Source organism: Mirounga angustirostris, unplaced genomic scaffold, assembly GCF_029215605.1.
Source record: "Mirounga angustirostris isolate CCGP_5_RB_7025 unplaced genomic scaffold, mMirAng1.0.hap1 SCAF_5, whole genome shotgun sequence".
NCBI lineage: Eukaryota > Metazoa > Chordata > Mammalia > Carnivora > Phocidae > Mirounga > Mirounga angustirostris.
In genome coordinates, this window is record NW_026991713.1 from 128943423 (window position 1) to 128969803 (window position 26381).

General features: G+C 37.5%; 1 protein-coding gene across 4 annotated transcripts in view; it reads left to right on the forward strand.

Annotated features, from left to right (window-relative positions):
• Positions 1-26381, forward strand: part of USP6NL (USP6 N-terminal like) — a 186998-nt gene that overhangs the window by 131003 nt on the left and 29614 nt on the right. For all 4 annotated transcript variants that reach the window (XM_045874435.3, XM_054507368.2, XM_045874437.3 and 1 more), the window contains 8 exons: positions 4847-4954; positions 10349-10458; positions 13328-13376; positions 14949-15069; positions 17858-17952; positions 18619-18684; positions 18777-18876; positions 21552-21704. In XM_045874435.3, the coding sequence (XP_045730391.1) occupies positions 4847-4954; positions 10349-10458; positions 13328-13376; positions 14949-15069; positions 17858-17952; positions 18619-18684; positions 18777-18876; positions 21552-21704 (802 nt within the window). The remainder of the gene's footprint in view (positions 1-4846; positions 4955-10348; positions 10459-13327; positions 13377-14948; positions 15070-17857; positions 17953-18618; positions 18685-18776; positions 18877-21551; positions 21705-26381) is intronic.

The following is a 26381-nucleotide window of genomic DNA, read 5'->3' on the forward strand; positions in this document are numbered from 1 at the left end:
TGGATGTTTAAATATATCTTTGTGACTGAAATAGACTACTTGATTCTGTTGGCAAGGGAACAAAGATACTGAAAGCAAAAGGTGGATTTCAGGGAACCTTCATTTATTTTTCCTTAAAGATTTTATGTATCATATCCATAAAATAAATTTCTAACAGGATTTTTAAAGGTAGTACTTTTTAACTTGGAATATTATTAAATATTATATCTTAAATCCAACATACATTCTATATCATGATTGTTAAAACTCTGGTGTCTGGGGGCACCTGGGTAGTCAAGTCGGTAAAGAGTCCAGCTCTTGGTTTCAGGTCAGGTTGTGAGATCGAGTGCCATGTCAGCCTCCATGAGCAGCATGGGGGTCTCCTTGAGATTCTCTCTCTCTGTCTCCCACTCATGCTCTCTCTCTCTCTCAGATAAATAAATCTTAAAAACAAAACCAGAAACTGTGGTCTCTGAAGTCAGACTAACTGAATTTCAGTTCTTCTACAGTTTATTAGTTGTATGGTTTGGAGGTAGTTATTTTTCCACATCTTCATTTTCTCATCCGTAAAATGGGGATGATAATAATAGCATGTTCCTCTTTAGGAATGTGATAGTACAGCCTCCTTGCTCGGCTGGGAGCCTGTTTCTCCCTCTGCCACTCCCCCTGCTTGTGTACTCTCTCTCCCTGGCAAATAAATAAATAAAATATTAAAAAAAGAAAAGGGAATGCGATAGTATTACAAGGAATAAGTTGACATAGAAACACATATACTGGCTCCTAATAAATAATCAGAAAATGTTAGCATAACTATATTACTAAAGTCATTATTACTAGATTCATTTATTTTCCTCACCCTCATCTCCTCATTTCCCCTTCCTGGCAAATCCATGTGGATCCTTAGTATTGATCTTCCCTAACTCTGTAATGTAAAATTCATTCCTCCCTTCCTCTGATACAATATTTCTCATACAGTCTCAAGGTGAGAGTTTCTGTGTTGGACCAATAAGAAGTAGCCACCACATTCACTGCCCTCACCCCAGCATCTTTATTCCTCAACTTTTTCTGGTTTTCCCCTCCAATCTTTTGTGTCCTATGACATAAGGGCTAACAGCTCCTGCACATTTAGACAGTATAGTGCCTACTGTTCTCCTTTTCCCACTCTGGCCCCCTCTGGGGAGTCTGTCTCTGTCACGACTTCTCCTATCAGGGTGTGACGCTCAGCTCTGTAGCAAGGAGTATTTTATAATAAAGGGATATCAGTTTATGGTATCAGTGTATCTGCTTACACATAGATCTTCCCTGCTACTGTGAGCTCCACAGAACTTTTTCATGTTTATAGCCAGAGCACCTACCTAATAAGTGTTGGCCACAAAACCCGCAGTCATTACGTAGTTGCTTTTTAGAATGAGTGATGATGTTCATTTATGAGTTGGAATAAACAGCTATCACCTGCTGCTGCTGAAGTCTTTTTTAGCTGTAATCTCTTAAGAGGCAGTGGGATTTGGCAGAAGTGCCCTGAAATAGGACTAAGAAGGCAAAATTCTTTGACCTAGGCAAGCCACTTCTCTGTGCCCTGGTCTCCCAGCATTTAAGGTGGAGTAGCACTTGCTTTGCCTACATTACAGACTCTCATAGAAAATATGAGATATTACTTTGTCAGTTGAAGGATTCTCAACAAATGTAAACTGGACACTGTCTGGAGAATAAGCAAATTTTATTTGTATCTGTCATACTTGATATAATTCCTACTTTGTTTTACAAAATTTCTAAAATTTCTATGATAGGTAAAAATTTGTGAAAATTATGTTACCATAATGTCAATCTGTCATATAAGAGTTGTGAGTATTTGAAAAACAAATAGGCATAATTTATTTTTTTTCATAATTTAAAATTCTTATTTTAGGATCTCATAATTTAATCCTTTTTCTGGTATATGTGACTTTGTGTACCTCCTAAAGCTGAATTCCAGATACATCCCTTTTTATATTCCCTTTTTTTTAAATTGAAGTAGAGTTGACACATAGTGTTACATTAATTTTGGGTGTACAGCATAATGATTTGACAACTCTGTATGTTATGCTTACCTTTTAAATACAGTTTCATTATCATTTTAATGCTTTCTGCTCTTGGATTCCCTTAATATTTTCTGATCTGTGTATTTTAGTAAGTTCACTTGAGCAGAACAGTGGGTACTAGCTACATGCAAAATGATCTTGGAAAGATGGTCTTTGTTTTTTATAAAATGTAAAATAAATATCTTTTGCTGAAAGATGGTGACATCTTGTGTGTGCCTTGGGCACATTACTTAACTTTTTTGTGATTCACTTATACCATCTGTAAAATTGGGATAATAAAATCTCATGGAATTGTTGATGTGATTAAATGAGAGAAACATCTATTTTTAGTTTAAAATAGTTTCTTGCATATAGTAAATGCTCAGTAGAAGTTGTGCCTCATTTTTCATTTTAGCCCTGGACTAGCACTGGTCCATTAATTTTTGCTTTCTACCTGAATTTCTCTATTATTTTTTTTTAAGATTTTATTTATTTATTTGACAGAGAACACAAAAAGCAGGGGGAGTGGCAAGCAGAGGGACAGGCTTCCCGCTGAGCAGGGAGCCCAATGGGGGACTTGATCCCAGGACCCTAGCTAGGATCATGACCTGAACTGAAGGTAGACGCTTAACCGACTGAGCCACCCAAGTGCCCCTGTTATTTCTTCTTAATATAATCATGATAATTTGATTTTTTAAAAAATTTACTCACTTTAAGATGAAAAATAGACATTTATGTATAGTTGTTGAATACAGAATTGGATGAAAGCAATAAAATAATGTCTGAAGTCTTTTCAAGTAATAGAGTTTGAGAAATACATGTCAGGACTCTCGTTTTACTCATTGAAAACATCAGCCTAATGGAGATTCACATCCATCAAAGTTAATCTGCTTACCTGCCATCATATTCTACTTGGCTATTAAACTTTCACTTTTCACATTTGTGGTAGTTTCCACACCTTCCTATATTCATATTAGATGCTTATAGTACAGCATCTTTACTTTAAAAGTTTAGGAGATAATTTGAAAATACTTTTCGTGGGTGATACTCCTTTAAAAAGTATAATGGTAGGGCACCTTGGTGGCTCAGTCGTTAAGTGCCTGCCTTTGGCTCAGGTCATGATCCTGGGGTCCTGGGATCGAGCCCTACATCGGGCTCCCTGCTCGGCGGGAAGCCTGTTTCTCCCTCTCCCACTCCCCCTGCTTGTGTTCCCTCTCTCGCAGTCTCTCTCTCTGTCAAATAAATAAATAAAATCTTTAAAAAAAAAAAAAGCATAATGGTAAATATTACGACTTTGGAATGAATGTAGATGACAAACTTTCTTTAGGAAGATAAATCGTAAATTCATTTTTTTAAAAACCACACTCAGTTTGCAGTTAAAGGTGGTAAATGTTTAATATGTGGGAAATGTTGCAAGTAGCAGAGTCTGTTTTACACAGAACTTTCTGTATATATTCTTCCAGTTAGAGCTACTGCATGAGTTAAAAAACTTCCAGGATTCTAATCACTATCTACTAAGATTTCAAATTTGAGGCATAGTATGTTTATACCAAAAGAACAAAGCTGAAACTCCTTATGGAATTATCTAATTGAATCAACTTCACAATATCCACTATTTCACAGTAAAAGTTGTTCTACATTGTTACTCATTCTAAGCCACATCATCATTTTTATAAAGCTACATCATGACTTAGCTTTAGTTTAAAAAAGTGAAGTAGTATATAGCAGTAATTGAAACTCTGCTTCTTAACTCATAACTTGTCAGCATTTCAATTATTAGAACTTACATCCTATTTTCTTAGCCATACTATTAAAATATATTATTTTGATCATAAAGGTAATTGTGTACCTATTCTTACCTCACTCCCTAAGGTTTCTGCCATAATTTGTTTAGTCATTTCCTTGTTTGGGCATTTTCTTTTAAGTTTCAAAGTTTTATTATGCACAACTTTGTAATGACCATAATAGATTTGTATGTTACTTTGAATAATTAGCTTTGAAGAAAAAAGATACAATTATGGGAAGATGGAGAAGTAGATGAAGTCTTAGGATTCAGAGTGACAGCGTATAAGGACCTAAAGAGTTGACAAACTGATGATTTATTCCTTATCTCATTCAAAAGTGATGACAGGTTATTCCTGGAGAACTGCCAAAATCAAAAAGAGGAGAGGAAAGCGGGAGTGTGGGGTGGAGGCATGGAGGGGAGGGAGGGAGGCACAGGGTGGTTGGAGGTGGGAGGAAAACTGAAGATTGCGGGTGGCATTAGCTGAGTTATGAGCTAGACAGGATATGTTATGTTGATAGGTTCTGGAAAGCCCCAGAGAGAAGATGCTGCAGGAAAAGATATTAGGGCTTACAGTATTCTCTCCACTCCATGAAAACACTTTGGGCACAAGGCAATCTTTTTGCTATTTGGGGCCTTTTAGATGTATGGGGGGAAAAGGAAGAAAGTATGTAACTAGTTGATGATATCAACAGGGAATGTGTAAATTAGATGTTCACACCTTAAAAAAGAGCACTGATTATGCTTTCATGCTGCATGAGAAGCACCTTCGTAATGGTATGAAAATACCAATGTACTAGGCGTACTTAACATTTTCATCTTTGTGTATTCTGCCTTCCTGTGTATAGGCCTCCCTGCTAGGATTTGAAAAGTAGAGATGATGGGATCCAAGTGTGCCATGTCAAAATGTATCAGTTGTCATGGATACTTTGAAAATAAAGGACCAACAAATATTAATTAGTTTGATTTGAGGGGTCAGTCTTAGATTTTTGTCATTTATAACCTTCAATTTGTTTCTTTCAATAAGTTTCATAGGAGAATTTACAAAGGAATCCCACTCCAGCTCAGAGGTGAAGTCTGGGCTCTGCTTCTGGAGATCCCTAAAATGAAAGAAGAAACAAGAGACCTCTATACTGTGAGTATTTAAAGCTAACTTGTTATTTTGAAATTGAAAAGTAAAACCTATTTCTTTTCACTTTCAAGGTGATGTAAGATATTCGTATCATTTGAAGTTATATTAACATGATACTACATTGAGTTGTATAAGCCTATTTTCCTGATTGTTTGGTTTAGTGCAATCTACTTCCTAACTTGCGAACAAATACTTCAGGGAAAATGTTATTTTCTGTATCAGTCAGTAAGTATCCAGTGCTTTTCACATATTTGAAAAGAACAGTGTTGGGGCGTATTCATGAGGAAAATTGACTAACACCTGATTGTAACTGCTCATATGCAGTGTAGTGTTAATAAAGAGATCTACAGTGTCCTTTCTAGACTTTGTAGGAAAACAGCAGTGGGATTCAGTTTATCCAACAGCTGCCTGTGTGTGCTTGACTATTTTCTTCTGGGTGTGAGAAAAGAATTTTTCTCCAAGACTAGTAGGGATCTCTAGGTTTTGTTATTTGTTAATCAAAAGTCAAACTTTTGACTCCGTGATCCATAGTGCTTTCCTTAAATTAGTTAATACATTACATTTACCTCCTTGTCATCTCAGCTATACCCTTTCTAAATCTAAAGTTTATATTAACATTTGAAAGGAATGATTATCTAAAAATCTTTTTGAAATATGTTCCTCAGAAAATGTATATAAATAGAATAAAATGGATAAAAGAACAATTATTTATAATTTAAACCCAATACCAATTATAAAAGGAGCCTTGGAATACTCTTGATATTTTCTTTTCTTTTTCAAATAATGTGTTTGTGTGTGTATATAATGTTGTATCAAGATGAAAGATAATAAATACTGGTTAATTTAAAGAGTTACTTTTTGTGTGTCTAAAAGATTTTTTAAATTAGCTGTTTGGGCCCTACACAGACTATGAGTTTATGTCTTAGGGTTTTAGAGTTTCAAATTATTTTAGTCTGTTGATTAGATATTTGCTTTTAGTATCATGGTTTTAGAGCCAGTATTGAAAATGGTGTCTGAGAAAACATATAAAATCTAGCCCCAGCACCTAGTACAGCGTGCCGGTATATGGTAGGTGCCCATTAAATTCTTGTTTAATTAATGAGAGGAGACAGTTATTTTTCTTTAGCATGCTGTCTTTGTTTCCTCGGGCTGCCATGAAGTGCCACAAACGGAGTGGCTGCAGACAGCAGGGTGTCTTCTCTCACACCTCTGGAAGCTAGTGGCCTGATACCAGGGTGTCTGCAGGACCCTGGTTCGTCTCAAGGCTTGGGGGAGAGTCCTTCCTCGCCCCTTCCTGGCTTCGGGCATTGCCAACGCCATTCCAGGGCTTGCAGCTGCCTCAGTCAGCTCTCTGCCTCCCTCTTCACACGACCTTCTCCCTGTGTGTGTCTGTGTGTCTGTGTGTCTGACCTGATAAGGACGCAGGTTACTGGACTTGGGGTCCACCCTAATCCAGCATGATCTCGTCTTCAGTCAGTTACATCTGCAAAGACCCTATTTCCAAATCAGGTCCATTCACAGGTTCTGGGTAGATGTGAGCTTGGAGAAGGGGCACTATTCAATCCAGCACACATTCTAATAGCAGAACTGTGCTTTCAACGATCTTTTAGACCTTTTCTACATAGAATAAAATGATCCAGGCACTGATTAACATGAGAGATCTATTTAGTAAATGCCAGGCATACAAATAACAAAAACAAAAGAAATGACTTGCCTTCCAGTACTTTCAAGGTTATTTTTTCTAACACTATGATGGAAAAAAAATTTTTTTTAATTTTTTTATTCTTTGAGTTTTCCCGGCGCCATTATTTGATGGTCCTTCTTTCCCACTCTTTCTTACTCTCTCTCTCCAAAGATGGTATGAGTTGCTCTGTTCAGGTTGGAACTTCAGGAGGAATAGAACTATTAAGATTTTTCTCTGGTGGGTGAGACTTGCTGGTGCCTGAGCTGGCGCCCTCATCTACCTCTTCCTCCTGTTCTTTTAGGTGTACCTCAGTGTCATTTATCTCTCTTGTGTGTCGTGCTAGATCTCACACATGGCAGAAGTTCAGTCCATCATGGTTAACAGCCTCACCTACAGCCTTCCTGGGGCTTCATAATCTTGTTAGCCAAACACACTGCGATATTGTGGATCTTTCCAGCATTCCACAAATGCTTTCCACTGTACCTCCACTTCAGGTTTATAGGTTCATTAGATCCTGTTTCTTTTAAATAAAATATATATTCTTGTATTATTGTGACACTCATGGGTCTCAGCCCACCCAATCTCAGAGATAACTGTAGAAGCTGCTTTATTTACCTCCTTGCACTAAGATAAGAAATATGCTTGATTTCCTGTATTCTGTACATTTGTTTGTAAATATTCTAGGACCTAATCTTTCTGACCTACTATTTTTTACCTACTAACTGAAATTTGTTTCTGTCTTGAGGCCTTTTTGTGTTGGATTTTCTTTTCCTCTAGAGAAACTGATACTATAGATGTATTTGGGTGATTTTCTGCCTTTGAACTAAATTTTATTGTAAAGCACATTTTATCATGTCCTGTCAAAACATTTTCTTTCTGTGTTTTGACATCTCATTTTTTTACCAGGAGACTTGTAGAACAATCATTGAAACCTCTTTACTTGCCCATTACCTTTAAAAAAAAAGAAAGAACAAATATGAACAGATTACCATTTTTAAACTAAATTTTGGTAATATCTTCTGGATCAACTTTTATCAGGGATAGTGTACAGTAATATTTTAGTGGTCGTGTGATTTTAATACAATACTATAAATATCTCCCTGTGTATTTAGGACTCTGAAGTATACTCTTGTTACTCTTCATGATTTTAAAAGCTACAGAAGCTGCCCTTGTCTGAGCTCCTGCCTCAAAACATAGAGAGTACATGTAGTCACAAAACACTTGACACATACACACATATTCCAGATAGCCTACTTCTTTCTACTTTTAGCTGAAGTCAGGAATTAGCAGTTATATTTTCATATGTATTTATTGGAGTTGATTCAGGCAGAGATCTGTATCACCAGTACATGGTAAACGAGTCAGTATAATATATGTATATAAATGCATAATTATACATTAGTGTGGTTAAGTGTAGATTAATATAAATTTTAATCTCTTATCTAGTTCAACTTGGGAGATTAAATATCCTCACTCAGCTCCCTTACCCCGAAATGCCATGAAACTGACAGCAGGGAATTTTTGTAAAGGCAAAAGCCCACAAGGAGTAAGAAATAGGAGAGAGAGTGGCTGCCAGTGTCTGGAAACCAGACAGACATTTACTAAACTCAGCAAACCCGAGAAAATGGAAGCCCGGGCTGGCTGATTTCGATCTCAGAATCTCCAGAAGGCTTGCTAATTGTCAGCTGCAGGTGCCTCTGGGAGTGGCGGTGAAGCTCAGAACTGTGGAAGTTGTCCAGAGTCCGTCACAGAAGCAGTTAGATCCTCGACGTCCCCCTCCCACCCTGGCCACGGGTCCAAGGTTTACCATTTGGAGAGAATGAACCAGAGGGCCTCTGGACCGGAGAGGACCCATGGTCCTGAGGGGTGGGGCAGGGGGGGCGAAGAGATGGCACAGAGGAACTGCATGTCCTGAGCTGGGGGCATCCTGGCCTCCTTCCCATGCTGCTCCCAGCACATTGGCGGCCAGGTGCTTATCTTCCTGACCAGAGACCAGAAGAGACTTCTCTGAGGAATCTGCCCAGCCTAAGGACATAAACCCAGAGATACTGACTTCAGGGAAACTGCCCAGCCAGATCATTCTGCAGTGGAGAGACAGTCGTGAAGCCCCACCTCTGCACACAGAGCTTGCCGTCAGCTTTTTAGTGTTCTACTTTTAAATATAAGCAGACAACGAAATACCACTGTTTCCTTGAGGAAAGGAGCTAACATTAAAGATACACGAGAACAAATGGAAAAAAGAAACGTGTAAGAAACAGACTATAGAGCAGCAAGAAGAAAACTTAAAAAAACGATCACAAGTATCTTCAGAGGGATCAAAATAGATATTACATCCATAAAGCAAGTATAGAAGCCTATAAAAAAGAACCTTTGAGAACAACAAAGAGCTTATTAATCATAAAAAATTATAATAGAACTGAAAGATTTGAGAGAAGGTTTGAGAGTAACAATTGAAGGAATTTCCCAGAAAGTAGATGATAAATTCAAAGAAATGGGAAATAATACAGAAAATATAAGAAAGTTAAATGACAGCCGGAGATTCCACACTCTAATAGTAAGAGTTCCAGGAAGAGAAAATGGGAATGCAGGTGGGAGGGATGAGGAAATCGACAAAGGAATTACTGAAGAAATCACTCAGAACTGAGAGACGTGAGTCCGAGTTTATAAGATTGAAAAGACCCATCAAGTGCCCAACCCTGTGGATAAAAATAGATGCAAATCAAGCACAGAAATGTAAAGTTTCAGGACATGGAGAGAAAAATGCCTACGAGCTTCTAGAGAAAAAGCAGATTTCATACAAAGAAACCAGAATTAGAGCGGCAACACTGGAAACTAGAAGACAGTAAAGGCAATGCCTTGTGAGCAAAAATATTTTCCAATTTAGAATTCTAAAACAGCCCAACAGTTAAATAAGAAGGAGGTAATATCAGACTTCTGAAGTTTTCAAAACAATTTATCTTCCATACACCCTTCCACAGGAGCTACTGGAGGATGTGCTCCTCCAGAACAAGGGAATAAACCAAGAAAGAAGACATGAGACCCAGGGAACAGGAGACCCAAGCGAAGGAAGGCCTAGCCGCGGGTGAAGGGGGACCCCAAGACCCTAGCTGTGCAGCAGGCTAAGAGGTCCAGGAGCCCAAGGCTGGAGCAGGGTTGAAGGCTCTGGAGAGACATCTACACGAAGTTGAAATCGGAGATTACCTTTTCCATTGCGACAGCACCAGAGGAGATGGATGCAGTTTAAAGTGAGTTTGGGATTGGATTAGCAACAAGCATGTAGAAAATGAAGCAAATCAAGAAACAAGGCAATGATTAGCTCGAAGGAAAACAAAAATATTGTGTTGGAAAGAAAAAAGAAATCCTAGCGGACTGTGTGGCTCAACTGTGAAGAGCTTTTACGTAGTCTTATTAGCAAGGCAGACTCCGAAAAGTGCTTCATTCCAAATTAGAATCTAACTGTATTGTTAAGATGGGGGGGGGAAGGTGGCGGGAGGAAGGAAAGGATGGGTGTGGGAGAGTTGGGGCATTGGTGGGAGGGAAGCTCTTCATTGTGTGCCTTTTCACATTCGTTGGTGAACCACAGGTGTGCTTTTCCTAAACCAAAACAGTTTTTTAATGATAATTACTTTATGATTTATTATTTTAATGAGAATTGTCTTCAACAACTGATTTCCATAAAAATGTGCTTTCTTCCCCCCTTTTTTTCTCTTCAGAAATTAAAACACAGAGCACGGGGTTGTTCACCTGATATCAGACAAATAGACCTTGATGTCAACCGCACATTTAGGGACCATATTATGTTTAGAGACAGATACGGTGTTAAGTAAGTAAACATTAATGTTATGAAATGTAAATAGCATTTATAAAGAGTGTTTATTAAAGTCTTTGTTAACTTAAAACATGAGTGAGTAGAATGTCTTGTATGAACCATAATTTTGATGCAGGTCCTAAAGGTTTAAGCTTTTGCAGATCGTTTGGTCCGTGTTGTGTGAAACCTAGGATCTAGGCTCCCTTAAATTTTTTAACCTTTGACGTAGTAGATGCTATTCGGTTGGTAAAGAGTCATTTTATGATCTGGGAATTCTTAAAAATGTAGTAGCTACTTTTATTAAAATCTTAGTAAAGAAATGGGAGATTGTGTTACTTTTTGAAAACTATGTCAGCGACAAATAGATCCCTATAAACTTGACCCCAGTGCATAGCTGAAACTAAAACAAATGAGGAATGAATGACTGAAATGAGTATTACAGTTTACGAATGAGAGTTTTGCTGAACTCTGTATCGGCTGAGTTCAACAGGAGAAACGGAAACCAGTAAGAGACGTGTATTCAGAGATTTGTTGAGAGGAATTGGCTTGTAGTGGGGGCTGACTAGGCAGGTCCCGTATCTGGAGGGCAGGCCACCAGCAGAGACAGTCCAGAACTCCTGAGCACAAGCGGAGCTGCTGTCCACAGGAGGAGCTTCTTCAGGGAGGCCTCACATCTGCTCTTACAACCTTTCACTCGATTGAATCAGGCCCACCAAGATTATCTAGGATCATCTCCCCTACTTAAAGTCAACTGCTTATGGACTTTAATCACATCTAAAAAATGCCTTTTTTACAGCAACATGTAGATTAGCTTTTGAATAATTGGGGGTTGTAGCCTAGCCAAGGTGAGTGACATCAGTGGTGTACTGACCGTTAGAGTACATCCTTGTCAACTCAGTTTCCAAATACAGGTAATACAAGGTCATACTTCACCTAACATGATAGAACTCTTTTGCCTAGGACTGAAACTAGTCTAACCCTTTCCCCCCAAGAGGATGCGAAGTCCTTGGTAATGTTTACTCTTTTGCTTTGACATTCTATAACCTAAATACCACAATATAAAATAAACTGTTAATAATATATCTGTCTAGGGCGCCTGGGTGGCTCAGTTGGTTAAGCAACTGCCTTCGGCTCAGGTCATGATCCTGGAGTCCCGGGATCGAGTCCTGCATCGGGCTCCCTGCTCCGCAGGGAGTCTGCTTCTCCTTCTCCCACTCCCCGTTTGTGTTCCCTCTCTCACTGTGTCTTTCTCTGTCAAATAAATAAATAAAATCTTTAAAAATATATATATATATCTGTCTAATATAGCTAATATGTTAGATGAAAAGGGAAAAGGAAGGAGGAAAACAAAAATATTTTTAAATATATATAAACACATATACCAAAATAAGGAAAAAATGCTCAGAACAATTATAATCTATCTTTTTCTTTCTTTCTTTCTTTTTCTTTCTTTCTTTCTTTCTTTCTTTCTTTCTTTCTTTCTTCTTTCTTTCTTTCTTTCTTTCTTTCTTTCTTTCTTTCTTTCTTTCTTTCAAGATTTTATTTATTTATTTGAGAGAGGGCAGGAGAGAGAGCAAGTGGGGTGGGGGGGGGAGGAGTAAAGGGAGAAGGAGAAGCAGGCTCCATGCTGAGCAGCGAGCCCGATGTGGGGCTCGATTCCAAGACCCTGGGATCATGACCTGAGCTGAAGGCAGACGCTTAACCGACTGAGCTACCCAGGCACCCCTATAGTCATCATTTCTGTGGCTAGGCACATAGTTATGGCTGGTTTCCGCTACCTATTTCATATTCCCTTTGCTCTCCACAGGACCTCAGCTGGTCATGGTTCTCAACCTGGTGGGGTGACCTAAATTTTAATTCTGGACCTTGAGCAGTCCTGCTTGAATTAGATTGCTGTAGTTTTCCATTGACTTTAATCACAAGGCTTGGCTATACTAAGAGACACCCTAAGTATTCTCCTGTGTTCTAGTCCTACTCTTCCTTACATCTGTTGTGTAGTAGCAACTCAGTTGCTCCAACCAGTACAGTTACCTTCTTTGCTTGTTGATTCAGAGAGACGTGGAGCCCAAAGTGATTGGGTGGCAGTCTCAACTTCTAGTTCAGTGGAATCATCGTGTCTCCTGGTGGAAACATTTCTCCCTTTGGAACTAGGACTTCTAGACCAGCAGAGCTTAAGGCTGATGGGATGGGAAGCAAACCGTTTGCTAGTGGGCTACTAGGGATAATAGTGGGTAGAGTCATCCCCATTTCTGCCCCTTGAATCTTGGACCCCAGCATCGTGGCTGTGGGAGAGAGAGCGCTAGATATTGGTGGCTGATTGAGAACATATATGGCCTCCCAGAGGATGTGCCAGCCCTGCAAGGTATTGTACCTAGCCTGCACTGTAACTGAGGCTTCACCGGGCCTCCATAGTTCTATCAGGCTGGCTGCTCCTATGGGGATGATTTTATAGTGAGAATAGTTGCCCTCCTTTGTGAAGCCATTTTTGTTTTTTGGTATACATTCTATCAGAATGAATGTCAGGGGCACCTGTGTGGCTCTGTTGGTCAAACGTCCGACTCTTGATTTTGGCTCAGGGCATGATATCGGGGTCATGAGATCGAGCCTCTCATAGGGCTCTGTTGCTGGGTGTGGAGCCTGCTTGAGATTCTCTCTCTCCCTCTGCTGCTCCACCCCCTTTAAGAAAAAAAAAAGAACGAATGTCATCTAGTCTTAAATTTAGACTGTACAGAGTATTTGTTTACATTTGAGCTTGGGATCATTTATTACAGTAGTACTTTTGTCTAGATTATCTATTTTCAGGCAAACTTTCTTTTTTTGTTTATAATTTTAAAAATATGTGAAATAACCAAAATATATTCAATATAAACTTTCTTTTCTCTAGGCAACAGTCCCTATTCCATGTTCTTGCTGCATATTCTATTTATAACACGGTAAGTTGGAGCATACCCACTCAGGGCTCTTTGAGTTGTATTCTGAGGAACAGGAGGAACTCTTTGGGCACCCCCTGCCTTTGTGGATCTTTTCAAGGCTTCTCTGGTGACCTTGGGATCTTAGAACAGAGCTGATTCAGAAATGGGAAAAACCACTTTATGCCAGTGAATCTCTCATTTTACCCTCTTTCTCTGGGATTGTTCTGTTGTGGTGTTGTTTGTCTTATTTTTATTTTACACAGTCGTGCTGAGAATGAGCAGGGATAGAAGTTTAGGAATTTGGTGGGCAGATGAATTTTTGCTCAACCTTGCTCACCCTTCATCACTCCTGGGAGTTTGCGTTTCAAGGTCACATTTTGTTTACTCATTGAGGGCCAAACAGGAGACCATGTGTACCTACTTGCTAACCCTAGGAGTAGGCTACAAGTAAACTTTTTGGTAATAGAACATGTTGTTCTTAACATATCTATCACTCGGGGGAGATGATAATTTGGGGAAAGATAATTAGTGTTGAACCTAATGTGGATGTTAAATGCTTATTGATTAGGTTCTAGAGAGGACAACCTTGAACCTTGGGTGTGTAATTTCTCTTAAAACCTTTAAGTTACAAGAAATTTCAAACTAGGGCAAGTTAAAAAAAGAGTTTATTAAAGGCCTTTTTTGTAGAAAGGAAGTAAAAGTTGGGCCTCATGGAAATTGGAGCTGGAAAGTGAGAAGCCTTCACTGAGAAAGAGCTACTACACTTTCTGTCTCCTGCTCTGGGGCCACACAGTAACTGATTATCTCTGTAAACTGCTTGTTCTGCTGTTTCTCCAAATTGCTTTCTTTGCCTACTTTTCAGTTTTCCCATGGCTTAAATTGCACCCACAGACTCAACATGACCATTCTGTTTAAATGCATCTCACCATCTGATTACAGATATCCTGGAGAGAGTATGTGATTAGTCAGTGCAGCCAATTAACTCTTCCCCTGGGGTCAAGTGACCTCTTCTGCTCCATCAGCTTTGGTTCATATGGCACAAACATGAACCTCTAAGGCCATATTACTAGCAGGGAATACAGGGAGAGTAGGCAGTTCTCAGAGAAGGGACATAGACTGGCTGGGTATCCCAAAATGTGTCTCTGTAAGGGCCAGGAAATCTAGAGGAGACAAGACAGCAACTTGGGAACTATAGAAGGAGACAAGACAGCAACTTGGGAACTGTTACAAGGAGAGAAACTTGGCAGCATTTGAACAAAGAGGAGGAATATTGAACTGAGAATAATATATACAAAGGAAAAAGAAACTTTTAGTTTTCTTTACAGAAGGTATAATGGTATTGAATAGGGCACAATAAAAATACATGTAGCTTGACACTTTGCCCATGCTTCTACATTTATTTTTGAATACAGATTTATTCTTTTATAGTATATAGCTCAGTGTTGTAAAGCTGTAGTCTTTATCTGTAGAATTGTCCATTATTTCATGTGTCTAAGCATTTTCTGATTATTTTGTTGGGCAGGTTTTTATATGTGCGTATGCATGTAATTGGATCTTAAAATCCCCAGTTTCTTTGTTCTCATTTATCTTCAGGAAGTTGGATACTGTCAGGGGATGAGCCAGATCACAGCTTTGCTCCTTATGTATATGAATGAAGAAGATGCCTTCTGGGCCCTGGTCAAACTATTCTCAGGCCCCAAACATGCTATGCATGGTAAGAAAACCCATATAGTTCACCAAAAACAATAAACAAGGAAGGGAGAAAAAGGTAAATTAAATTCAAAGTTTGAAAGATGCTTGGTAGGGTTAAGTACAAAAACTTAATGTCTGGGGCTGTTCAGTCAATTAGTGTTTGTGAGTCATTTCTTATCTCCTCCTTTATTGAACTTTGCTAAACTTTTCTGTTCACATTTATATTCCTTTATGTTTACCTCAAGGTACACTGTTGGCATTTTGAGATTCCTTCCTTACTTGCCCCCAGTCAGAAGAAACTAATTTAGGTTTGGAGGAATTTAGGAAAGCTATATTAATGGTAGAAATAAAAGATGCCTTTGACTAAAACTTTTAGACTGTCATGCAGTTTTCATTTCAGTGAAATGTGTGTTTTGGTTCTTTTAGCCGTAAAATTGATTCCATTTTACAATAAAAGGCTGCTGATAACATGTTGTGGGTATTTCATTATTTAATATCTCAAAACTTGCATGAACGTTTGGTTTACAAGTTAGGAGATTGTTTTTAATAACCTTTCCCTTATATCTGCCAAGCATATACAAGAAACTTTAGAGTTTGGATTGCATCTTCTTTTGGAAATAAAAGTGGCATTTGCCCATTTAATGCAAAATGATTTTCCCAGTGCCATCCATGTGATAATACCAAATTAAAAACAAATTTTTAACATGAATCACTTGAAGAATAGATCATCTAAGTTCCTTTTGTGAGTAAGCTTTATGTGGTGAGGAACCTGTCACGTGTTTAAAGTGATATTTTAACATTTTCAAAATTATGACTATAGTTTATTAATTCTCACATTCTTACCATGTGGTTTTTGTGGTGGTATTTTGTGTGTGTGTGTGTGTGTGTGTGTGTGTGTGTCCCCGTGGTTGCACATTTGGTCATCTCCCTCACTTTTCCTTGTGAATATTTTTTAAATGAATACTACTACTAATGATAACTGTTTCTGGACACTTTGCATCCCATCAATAGACTCCAAAAGTAAGACGCAGTATATCGAACTGCCATCCAGCAGTATCTTTTGAAAAGGCATCTTGAAGAAAAATAACTCTCCCTCATCCACCTTTATTTTGATTTACCATGGAATAAATGGTGTTGCTGATCTGTGTTGAAGTACAAAGGGATGTTACAGTTTCAGTAGTACGTTAATTACTTGGAAAACTGCCCAAGTCTAGGAAAGTCATTTCTTTTGAACACACCTGATAAGCTTACATTCAGCAGTTGTCACCAGTCTAATCTATAAAGTAATATTAATTTTACTATCCTAATATTTGCATTTACTGTGCAGGTTAGGTCATTATTTTGGATAAGTTAGTATTTAGAGATACTTGTTTGTAAGTCTGCCTATGGAATTTTATCACTGAGGGTTGCCTCAGTTCTTTGCATCTTTTACATGATAGTGATGTCACTTATAAATGTCCAGAATAAAGTGAGGGCTGAAGAAAATGAGATTTTAAAATACCAAGTCTGGGATATCACTACAAGTGAAGTAATGTTAATTATCTTAGCATCCTTGAGCTAGTATTTATTACTGAGGGGCATTGCCTTTTTCAAAATGAGACTTTTTCTTGAAATTCTTCTAATTCCCATTCCTATCAAATTGACCATCAAAGTGGCACAGATAGACAATACATATTTTTTTATGACATCAGAAAATGTTACTATGGGAGGAATAGAATCTCTGTCTCTGGAAATTTTTACACATAAGTATGTTGCTTGAGTTCTTGGAGGAATGCAGTTTCACTTTTTGAAAGCAGGTGTTTTTGTGGGGAGAAAAAAATGGGACTCCAAGATCAAATAAGTCTGGCAGAGTGAGTTAATCAAGCACACAAAGTTTCTTTAGTTTATAAAGCATGTTAGAAAGATTGAGAAGCCCTTATGCATCCTGAATATGCCAGAAAGGTTTGTGGAGCACACAGTACTTCCCCTGGATTCTTTTTAAAAAACTTAGGACATCTATTAACATCTTTCAAAATTACATAAAACCCAGGTTGGAAATAACTAATGTGGAGAAATGATAAATCTGTTGAGTGTATAACCTTTTTAATGGATCGTGTAGAATATCTGAAAGGAAACTTGTAAATAAAAATAGATGTAAAGTTCTATGAGTTAGATACACAAAATCAGTACTAACTTACCATTTACAATTAGTTTCTTCCTAGAAATCTTAGAGATTCTGTTGTATAATGAGATGGGATAAACTCTAGTTTCTGATACAACATTGATCATTAGTGTCATTATGTCTTAGCTGATGTCAGATATCACAGAAGGGATTAAAAAGTGATAAAAACCTTGGAAGCATGATACTAATGAAGTTTTTAGAGTAAACCTGAAAAAAGGAATAAAATGTTTGTTATGTAGCATACTGACAATAAAACAAAATAATTCCTCAAGATTAGAATAACTTATAAGAAATTTGTGCATTTAAGATATGCTTTAAGATACTTGAAGAGAACAGACAATCCTGATAAATGGCTTCAGTTTTCATTTTTTTCTTGGTTTCTAAATTTCCCTTTTAATTCAGAAATATTCTGTCCTCTTTTATATTTTTACAAGGTTATAGGAGATCTTTACCAAACAGGTACTAGATTGCAAATTTCATTGCCCAGAGCTTACACACAATTATTTCCTTGGTGAGGAGGATAAGTATCTTAGTAACTACTGGATTTTTGTTGTTGCTGACAGTTAAAAATGAAAGAAATGTGTTGCATTTTGAAAGGGGTTTTTGTTGCTATTGTTTATGAAATACTGTTTTTATGTTTGTATTCTAGGCTTTTTTGTTCAAGGTTTTCCTAAACTCTTGAGGTTTCAAGAACATCATGAAAAAATACTGAATAAATTTCTATCCAAGCTTAAGCAACACTTGGTAGGTAGATGTGACATTGACTTAACACCCACTTACACCAAGGATAAACCTAGAAGAATTGAGTGCAGCCTTTGGTCCCAATTGCTTTATTGATTTGCGGTGTTGTCCATTTCATTTACTATGCATTTGTAATTCCCAGGTGTTTGAAGAGCATGAGATTTGTGGAATTTAGTATTGATGAATCATCACAGCCCTAACTCATAAAATCAAACCACTTCTTTGCAGATGAGATATACAAATGGTGCAGTTTTTAACGATATGTGATTTCTTGGTAATTTTGGAGGCCTTTTTATTGCACCAAAAATACTTTAAGGGTCATACAAACTCTGTCCTTAGTGAACCATAGACATGCTGTACTATGAAACATGATAATTTAGTGAAGCAGAGATACTTCACTGTAAAATGTATTATAGAGAATCAAGATGTTATATTACAATCCTATAGAAGAAGGATTTATTCTTAAGGTGATTTCCAAAAGTGAGATTGAGGGAGAAAGAAAGTAAGGAGAAAAAACTAGAAATACTCCAGCATGCAAAAGATTTGGAATGAAACGGTGTTATGTTTAGCTTTGACAGCTACCTCCAACAGCTTTCGTAACTTTTAGTATTAGGTTGTCATATTTTATTTGCTGCAATCCAGAAATTTGAAGTCTTTGTTTTTTTTCAGGATTCTCAAGAAATCTACACAAGTTTTTACACAATGAAATGGTTTTTTCAATGTTTCCTTGATCGTGTGAGTATTTCTTTACAAAACCCAATCATAAAATTATAAGTACCAGACAAGAGTGAGCTGTTAATCTTATCTTGTTTTGTTTTTAATTATAGACTCCTTTTACACTAAACCTCAGAATATGGGATATCTACATCTTTGAAGGAGAACGAGTTCTTACCGCTATGTCTTACACAATCTTAAAATTACACAAAAGTAAGAAAATGTTTAAGTATAAAGATTTCACAAAGATCAAGGCTTGATTTAACTCTGATTTCTCATTCCTCACCCAACTTCAGATTTATTTTCTTTTAGTGGTGGATTTAAAAAATTCTTGAAAGTCAGTGAAGAAATCATGTTCAGGTGGTAATCGGCTTCCATCAGTTCTTTCTCATGGCTAGAAGCTGATTACATTGCAGAGGTCTTTGATTTTTTTTTTTCTCTATTTCAGTTTAATTTTCCCATTTAAGCAGTAGAAAGCAATGTGTTGGTTTCACTAATAATATTATTCTTACTAAGTATTTGTTTCCTTATTCCTAATACTGCTTTTCATCAGTCTGAACTTCTGGTTTGTAATCAGAGAAGAGAGAGACCAAAGAAACCAGGCCCTTAGTTCAGAAGTCTGGTGAAGATATTTTCCATCACTGTTTCCTCCATCCAGGCAAAAGCACCCATATCCAAGCTGTAGACCAGAGATGGGGCACCTCCTCCTGCTCATCTCTCTGCTTGACTGCATTGTGGCCTCTGGGGCAAGTACAGTCACTTGTTGGGTTAATGCAATATTCGGCTGCAGTACTTCAAGGGCTCTATACATTTGGCACGTGGTGTCTTACTTTAAAAATCAAGAAATGAGAGTTTTCTTCTTGAATGTGAAGAACCTTATTATCTTAAAGTCTCAGTTCAGTCTTTAAAATTAAAACTCCTCCTAGTCCGTCGTCTTGTAACTCTGCAGAGAGGAGAATCATTGAAAGCTTTAGAACTTCATGGAGCACTTGGAGTCTAGCTCTTACAACGTAGTTCCACATTCACTGATCATTCTCCTCCCTTAGGTTATTCTTGAATGATCTTCTGTTCAGCTTCCCAACTAAATTATAAGCTAATTGAGTAGTTGGGGGTCACGTTTTGTGAGGTTTTTTTCCTGCTGTGCTTGACGTTGCTCTAAGTACATGTTAGGTATTTTAATATAAAATTGTTTGATTGCTTACTTGAAAGGCAGGCCTTTGGACTGTCCAAACTTTAGAGAGAAATGAAAACTCCCTGTAAAATCAAGTCTGTATTAAAGATAAGGATTCAGAAGTGCTGTGGTTCATTTCCCTTACACCCAGTCCTCACTCCTCCAGCATGCAAACCACAGCATCCAGAGAACTGTCTCCCAAGACTCACGATCTGTCTGAAAACTGCAGGAAATCTGTCTCTGTCTCTCCCCCACCTGACCCCCCCACCTCCTCCTCTTCTCTTTCCCTCCCCTGCCCCTCTTCTCCTCTTCCCGCCTTTCCTTTCTTTCTGGATTATGAACTGACCAAGATGTGGAACAAAAGTATACTTTCTATTAAAATATGTGCATATTGGTTTAATGTTCACTAAACAGCAAGAAAGTGGAAACATGATGTTGTATTTCTCCATAGCTCTGTTCTCCGTCTTAAATTATGTTTTATTTATATGAGCCTTGATTAATTTTGGCAAGTGAAAAGTTTCTTCACCCTTTGCAAATAAACTTTAAAGCACAATACCTACTTTATATCCTATCATATCATCACACTAAATAGCTGTTGGAAAAAATGTGTCTACTGCTATGTAGTTTTTTCTCAGGAAGACAAGAGCTCAAGGACTTATATGAAGTTTCTTCACCGCCATATGAAGCTTCGAAAACTCTGTCTGGGCACCTTAACCAAGAGTTTAGCTAAAGCTCCTAAGATTTTGTTCTTGTTTTTTTCCTGATTGTTTTAACAATATTTAGAGACATTGTTACGGGAAGTTTATCACACACTGGTTTTAAACAGTAAAAAAAAAAAAAAGTAATAACCTAAATGTCCAGTATTAGAAGACTGATAAGTGAGTTATAGTACATTATAGTATATCTGATGGACTCAAAGTATAATCAGTTTTTTAAATTGATAACGTGTGTACACACATCTACTTGTAGGGCAGTGGCTAGTGGGATCGTAGCTGATTTTTGCTTTCTACTTTGTATCTGTAATCTGAAGTTTTTTAATTTTCTTTTTTTATTTTTTAAGATTTAATTTATTTATTTGACAGCACAAGTAGGCAGAGTGGCGGGCAAAGGGAGAGGGAGAAGCAGGCTCTCGCCTGAGCAGGGAGCCTGATGTGGGGCTCGAATCTAGGACCCCGGGATCTTGACCTGAGCCGAAGGCAGATGCTTAACCGACTGAGCCACCCAGGTGCCCCTGTAATCTGAATTTTTTTAAATAAAACTAATTTCATAAGTAGAAATACAAATAAAGTTAGTAATCAGATTTTTTGGAAATTCTGAAACCGTAAATATAGAGACTTGAAATAGGTTTGCCTGTGGGAGGTGGAGTTCTGTAACAGTAAAACAGAAAGCCCTCATGTCATCTTGGGTGGCCTGTTTCTCTAAGAAGTGCTTGCTCTGGGTCAATATTAATGTCTAAGGTGTGATGTTCTTAAATAAACCCATGAAAAGGTATTTAGCAGTAATCACCTCTCCCTTTCTCCCCAAAGAGTAGATGTGACTGCTTGGGTATCAGAAAATACTTTTATTTTAATTGAGTATCAGTGATGTTTACAGTACAGTTTACATAAGTTGTATGCTGTGCCCTTTTTAAAAAATACTGCACCAGAATAGAATACGTTACCGTCTCAACCTGAGTAACTGTTGACTCAGCATTTGTATTTCTCTGATTTGTTCTTAGAACATCTAATGAAATTGTCTATGGAAGAACTTGTAGAATTTCTTCAGGAGACCCTGGCAAAGGATTTTTTCTTCGAAGATGACTTTGTAATAGAGCAACTTCAGATTTCTATGGTGGAACTAAAGCGTGCAAAATTAGACCTTCCAGAACCTGGTAAGAAATATTCAAACACTTTCTATATAAGTCATAATTAAAGTTGGGAAATGATGCAGTGAACACGGGCCATTTCTGTTTCAGAACATAAGCATTATGTGTACTTGTGATGGCAAGCTGTTTATGGCTTTGTGCTTATTTTAAGAAAAAGCAAATAAACGCATTAATGAAATCTGCCTCTCCTAATAGAATAACTGTACTATCCCTGTTTAAATTTAGAATGTTTGGATGGCAAATACTGATCAAGAGAAGTAATCATGGTGCTTTAAATGAGCTAAACAATAACCTTTACTTTCAGCATCTCATTTTGTAAAACCATAAGGAATAGCAGAGAAAATAGAAGATCTATTTTATAGAAGAGGACCCAGATACTGCAATGCTTCTGTCTGAAGCTACAGAACCAGCAGATGGCGTTATTGACACTGGAGTCTGAGCTTTCTGACTGCTGATCCAGGGCACTTGGCAGTATGTCGCAGTGTAGATAATAGATTTTATTCGCTTATTTCAAAAGCTCTTCCAGCACCTCCTAGTAGATTTTCTGTGAGGTGCTGGGCAAGAGATTCAGCAACTGAAGAGAAAGACATGCTTCTTGTCTCAGGGTGCACACAGGAGACACAGAATTTATATAACTGATAACAAATGAAGTGTAAGTAAATAGGATAAATGGGGGAAGGATCAAAGGAAGGGTCGGATGAAAGGGAAGAAAAAAGAAAATGTGGAAATATCTCAGCAGGAATAACTTTTTTAAAGTTTTGACCTGGTATTGCTTGACAAGAAATTGTTTCCTGAGAAAAAGTCATTTTTCGCCAATTTCCTTTCTTGTCTTTGTTCCAAGCCAATCCAGCTGTGATGCCCTCAGGTAGAGTAGGAGGTAGCATTTCCCGGTCAGTGTGGCACATATTTTGATGTCTTCTTGAAGATGTCTGTACAGAAAAACAAGCAGAGATGCGTTCATGGAAAGCACATCTTTTCCCCTTTGGTAAAAACCAAGATGCTCTGCTTTTAGTTACTTCATTTTGAGGGGTCTAATTGGTATTCCTCCGAGTTCGTTCTGGGTCATCAAGATTCACTAGAAAACAAACTTACACAGCAATGATTGATGGTAGTCAGAGGCCTTGTGCAGCATCACCCGTGCTAAGTGAGGACACCCCTCTCATGTTCAGTGTACTAATGTCCGTTCCCCACTGATTCTTTACCGTAGCAGGGAGCGCCCGTGGAACAACAGTGACTAAGTATTCTTGCCACTTTAACATTTATTTCAAAATATGATGCCTTTTTTTTCCCAAAAAAGTCAAGACATGTTTTAGTAAAAGACATACAGAGAGAAAATATTGCAGAATAGGATGATTTAGCATCTAACTAGGAGCTATTACTTTTTGAATGCTTAGGATGGGCCACAGGCTACATGCATTATCCCATTTAATCCCTAAAAATAGCTCAGAAAAAGTACTCACCTGCCTTTTACACGTGAATAAACTTAGTAGTATATAAGATCTTTTTACTAGGAGGTGGTAGAATGGGGATGGAGAGGGGAGTGCGGATAAAGGGAGAGGGAAAGATAAATAACACCAGGCACATTGGCTAAAGCTTGCCCTGATCGTACTGATAAGGTGCAAAGTGGTGAGGTAGCTCTGCACTTTAGGACAATAATCTGTCTCTCATCTGTATTTCTACTACTACTACATTTACTTTCTGGGCTTTGTGTTCTGTAGCCTGCCCAGTGTCATCCTCTTTAAATTACTGCAAGCTATATATGGAACATTAAGATAATTAAGTAGTCATTGTAGTAAGAAATTTTAACATCCTATCATCTTAAAAACACACATGAGCATGTTATTTCTTTGTAGCTCCTTATGAGCTGCCTCAGTTTGCAATTTGTTTTTCCAGACCCACAGAACACATGGTATTTTAAATTGTTATTTTTTTTTTCTGGTTGGATAGAGTTTTCCATTGTTTTGATGCACATTTCTTTAATTTTGATTGCCTTTTTATTGGGCATTTTAATTTCTTTTTCTATAAACTTCCCTGTTCATCTTCTGCCCATTTTTCTCTTGCTGTATTTATGCACGTTCTTCCTAAGTAAAGGAAATTGGCCAGTTTATTATATGTGTTATAGATACTTTTCATATAGAATTCTTAAAAATTTAATCCCTGTATGGCATCTCACTTCTGTGTCTTAGGTAAAGAATTTTCCACATGCTGAATGAAAAATATTTGGTTACCCACATTTTCTCCTGCAACTTTTTTTTTTTTTTTATGCTTAAATCTTTAGTCCATCTAGAATTACTTTTGGTTTAAGGGAAGAGTTTTAAGGGTGTGTCTTTAATTTCCACAAATTTGTGAATTTTCCAATTTTACTTCTGTTGATTGACTTCTAACTTCATCCTGTTGTGGTCAGAAGATACTTTGTAGAACATCTATCTTTCAAAACGTGTTGAGACTCAATTTGTGACTTAACATACGGTATGTCCTAAAATGGTTCATCTGCACTTGAGAAGAATGTGTATGCTGGGGGTGCCTGGGTGGCTCAGTCGGCTAAGCATCTGCCTTTGGCTCAGGTCATGTATCGCAGGGTCCTGGGATCGAGCCCCACATTGGGCTCCCTGCTCAGCGGGGAGCCTGCTTCTCTCTCTGCCTGCTCCTCCTGCATGTGCTCTCTCCTCTCTCTTTCTCTTTGGCAAATAAATAAAATCTTAAAAAAAAAAAAAAAGAATATGTATGCTGTAGTTGGTGGGTTAGGGAGTTCCGTAAATGTCTGTTAGATCTAGTTGGTTTATTGTGTTGTTTACGTCCTCTATGTCCTCATCTTCTGCCTGGTTATTCTGTTACTGTGGGCCAGGCATTGAAGTTTCCAGCTATTTTTGTTGAACTATTTCTCTCTTCAATTCTATCAGTTTGTCTGGCATATATTTTGATGGTCTATTATTAGGTGCACACATGTTTGCTGTTATTATATCTGCTTAAGATATAATGTTCTTTTTTGTCTCTTGTAACCTTTTTTAGATGTATAGTCTGTTTTGTCTGATTTAGTATAGCTACCCCTACTCCCCTTTGTTACTGTTTGCTTGGAATGTCTTTTTCCATCCTTTCACTGTCAATGTGTTGGTATCTTTTGATCTGAAGTGAGTCTCCTGAAGGTAACATATAGTTGGATCATGTGTCTTTATCCATTCTGCCAATCTCTGTCTTTTGATTTAAGAGTTTAAACTGTTTACTTTTAAAGTAATTACTGATAAGGAAGGACTTCTGTCATTTTGCTGTTTGTTTTCTATATACTTTGTCCTTTATTTCCTGGATTACTATCTTTCCATTTGGTTGATTTTTATTTATTTATTTATTTATTTATTTATTTATTTATTTTAAAAGATTTTATTTATTTATTTGAGAGAGAGAGAATGAGAGAGAGCAAGCACATGAGAGGGGGGAGGGTCAGAGGGAGAAGCAGACTCCCCGCCGAGCAGGGAGCCCGATGCGGGACTTGATCCAGGGACTCCAGGATCATGACCTGAGCCGAAGGCAGTCACTTAACCAACTGAGCCACCCAGGCGCCCTGATTTTTTTTTATTGTGAAATGTTGAAATTACTTATTTTCTTCTGTGTATATTCTATAGCTACTTGTGTGTGTTTGTGTGTGTGCGTGGTTAAAGGAGTTATATTTAACATCCTAAAGTTATAACTCTCTAATTCAGATTTGGATTAACTTCAATAACATACAAGAGCTCTGCTCCTTTACAGCTCCATCCCCAGCCCTTTCAGTTGTTGATGTCCCCATATGACATCTTTATACAGTCTGTGCCCAAAAACATAAAGTAATAATTCTTTTATGATTCTTTTATTTTTTTATTATTAACATATAATGTATTGTTTCAGGGGTACAGGTCTGTGATTCATCAGTCTTACACAATTCACAGCACTCCCCACAACACATACCCTCCCCAGTGTCCATCACCCAGCCAGCCCATCCCTCCCACCCCCCTCCACTCCAGCAATAATTCTTTTAAATGCATTAGTCTCTTAAATTATGGAGAAAACAAAATGTGGAGTACAAACTGAAGTTACAACAATACTAGCTTTTAGACAAATAATTGTTTTTTTTAAACCATTATTCTCTTAAATCATATAGAAAAACAGAAAGTGGAGTTACAAATCATTGTTATAGTAGTAATAGCTTTTATAATTCCCTGTGTTTTTACCTGTACTCTGATCTTTATTTCTTTTTTTGATTTAAATTCAATTAACCAACATATAATACATCATTAGTTTTTCAATGATTCATGAGTTGTATATGATAGCTAGTGCTCATCACATCTTTATTTCTTTTTATGCCTTTGAATTTCTGTGTAATGTCCTTTCATTTCACACTGCACCCTTGAACATTTCTTTCAAGGCAGGTCTAGTGGTAATAGACTCCCTCCACTTTTGTTTATTTGGGAATGTCTTAATTTTTCCCTCACTTTTGAAGGACAGTTTTAACAGATATAGGATTCTTGGTTGATAGTTTTTTTTTTTTTTTCTTTTTAATGCTTTGAATGTATTGGCTGACTTCTGGCCTCCAAAGTTTCTGATGAGAAATCTGCTTATAACCTTATGAGGATGAGGATACCTTTTTTTTTTTTTACTTTTTATTGTTATGTTAATCACCATACATTACATCTTTAGTTTTTGATGTAGTGTTCC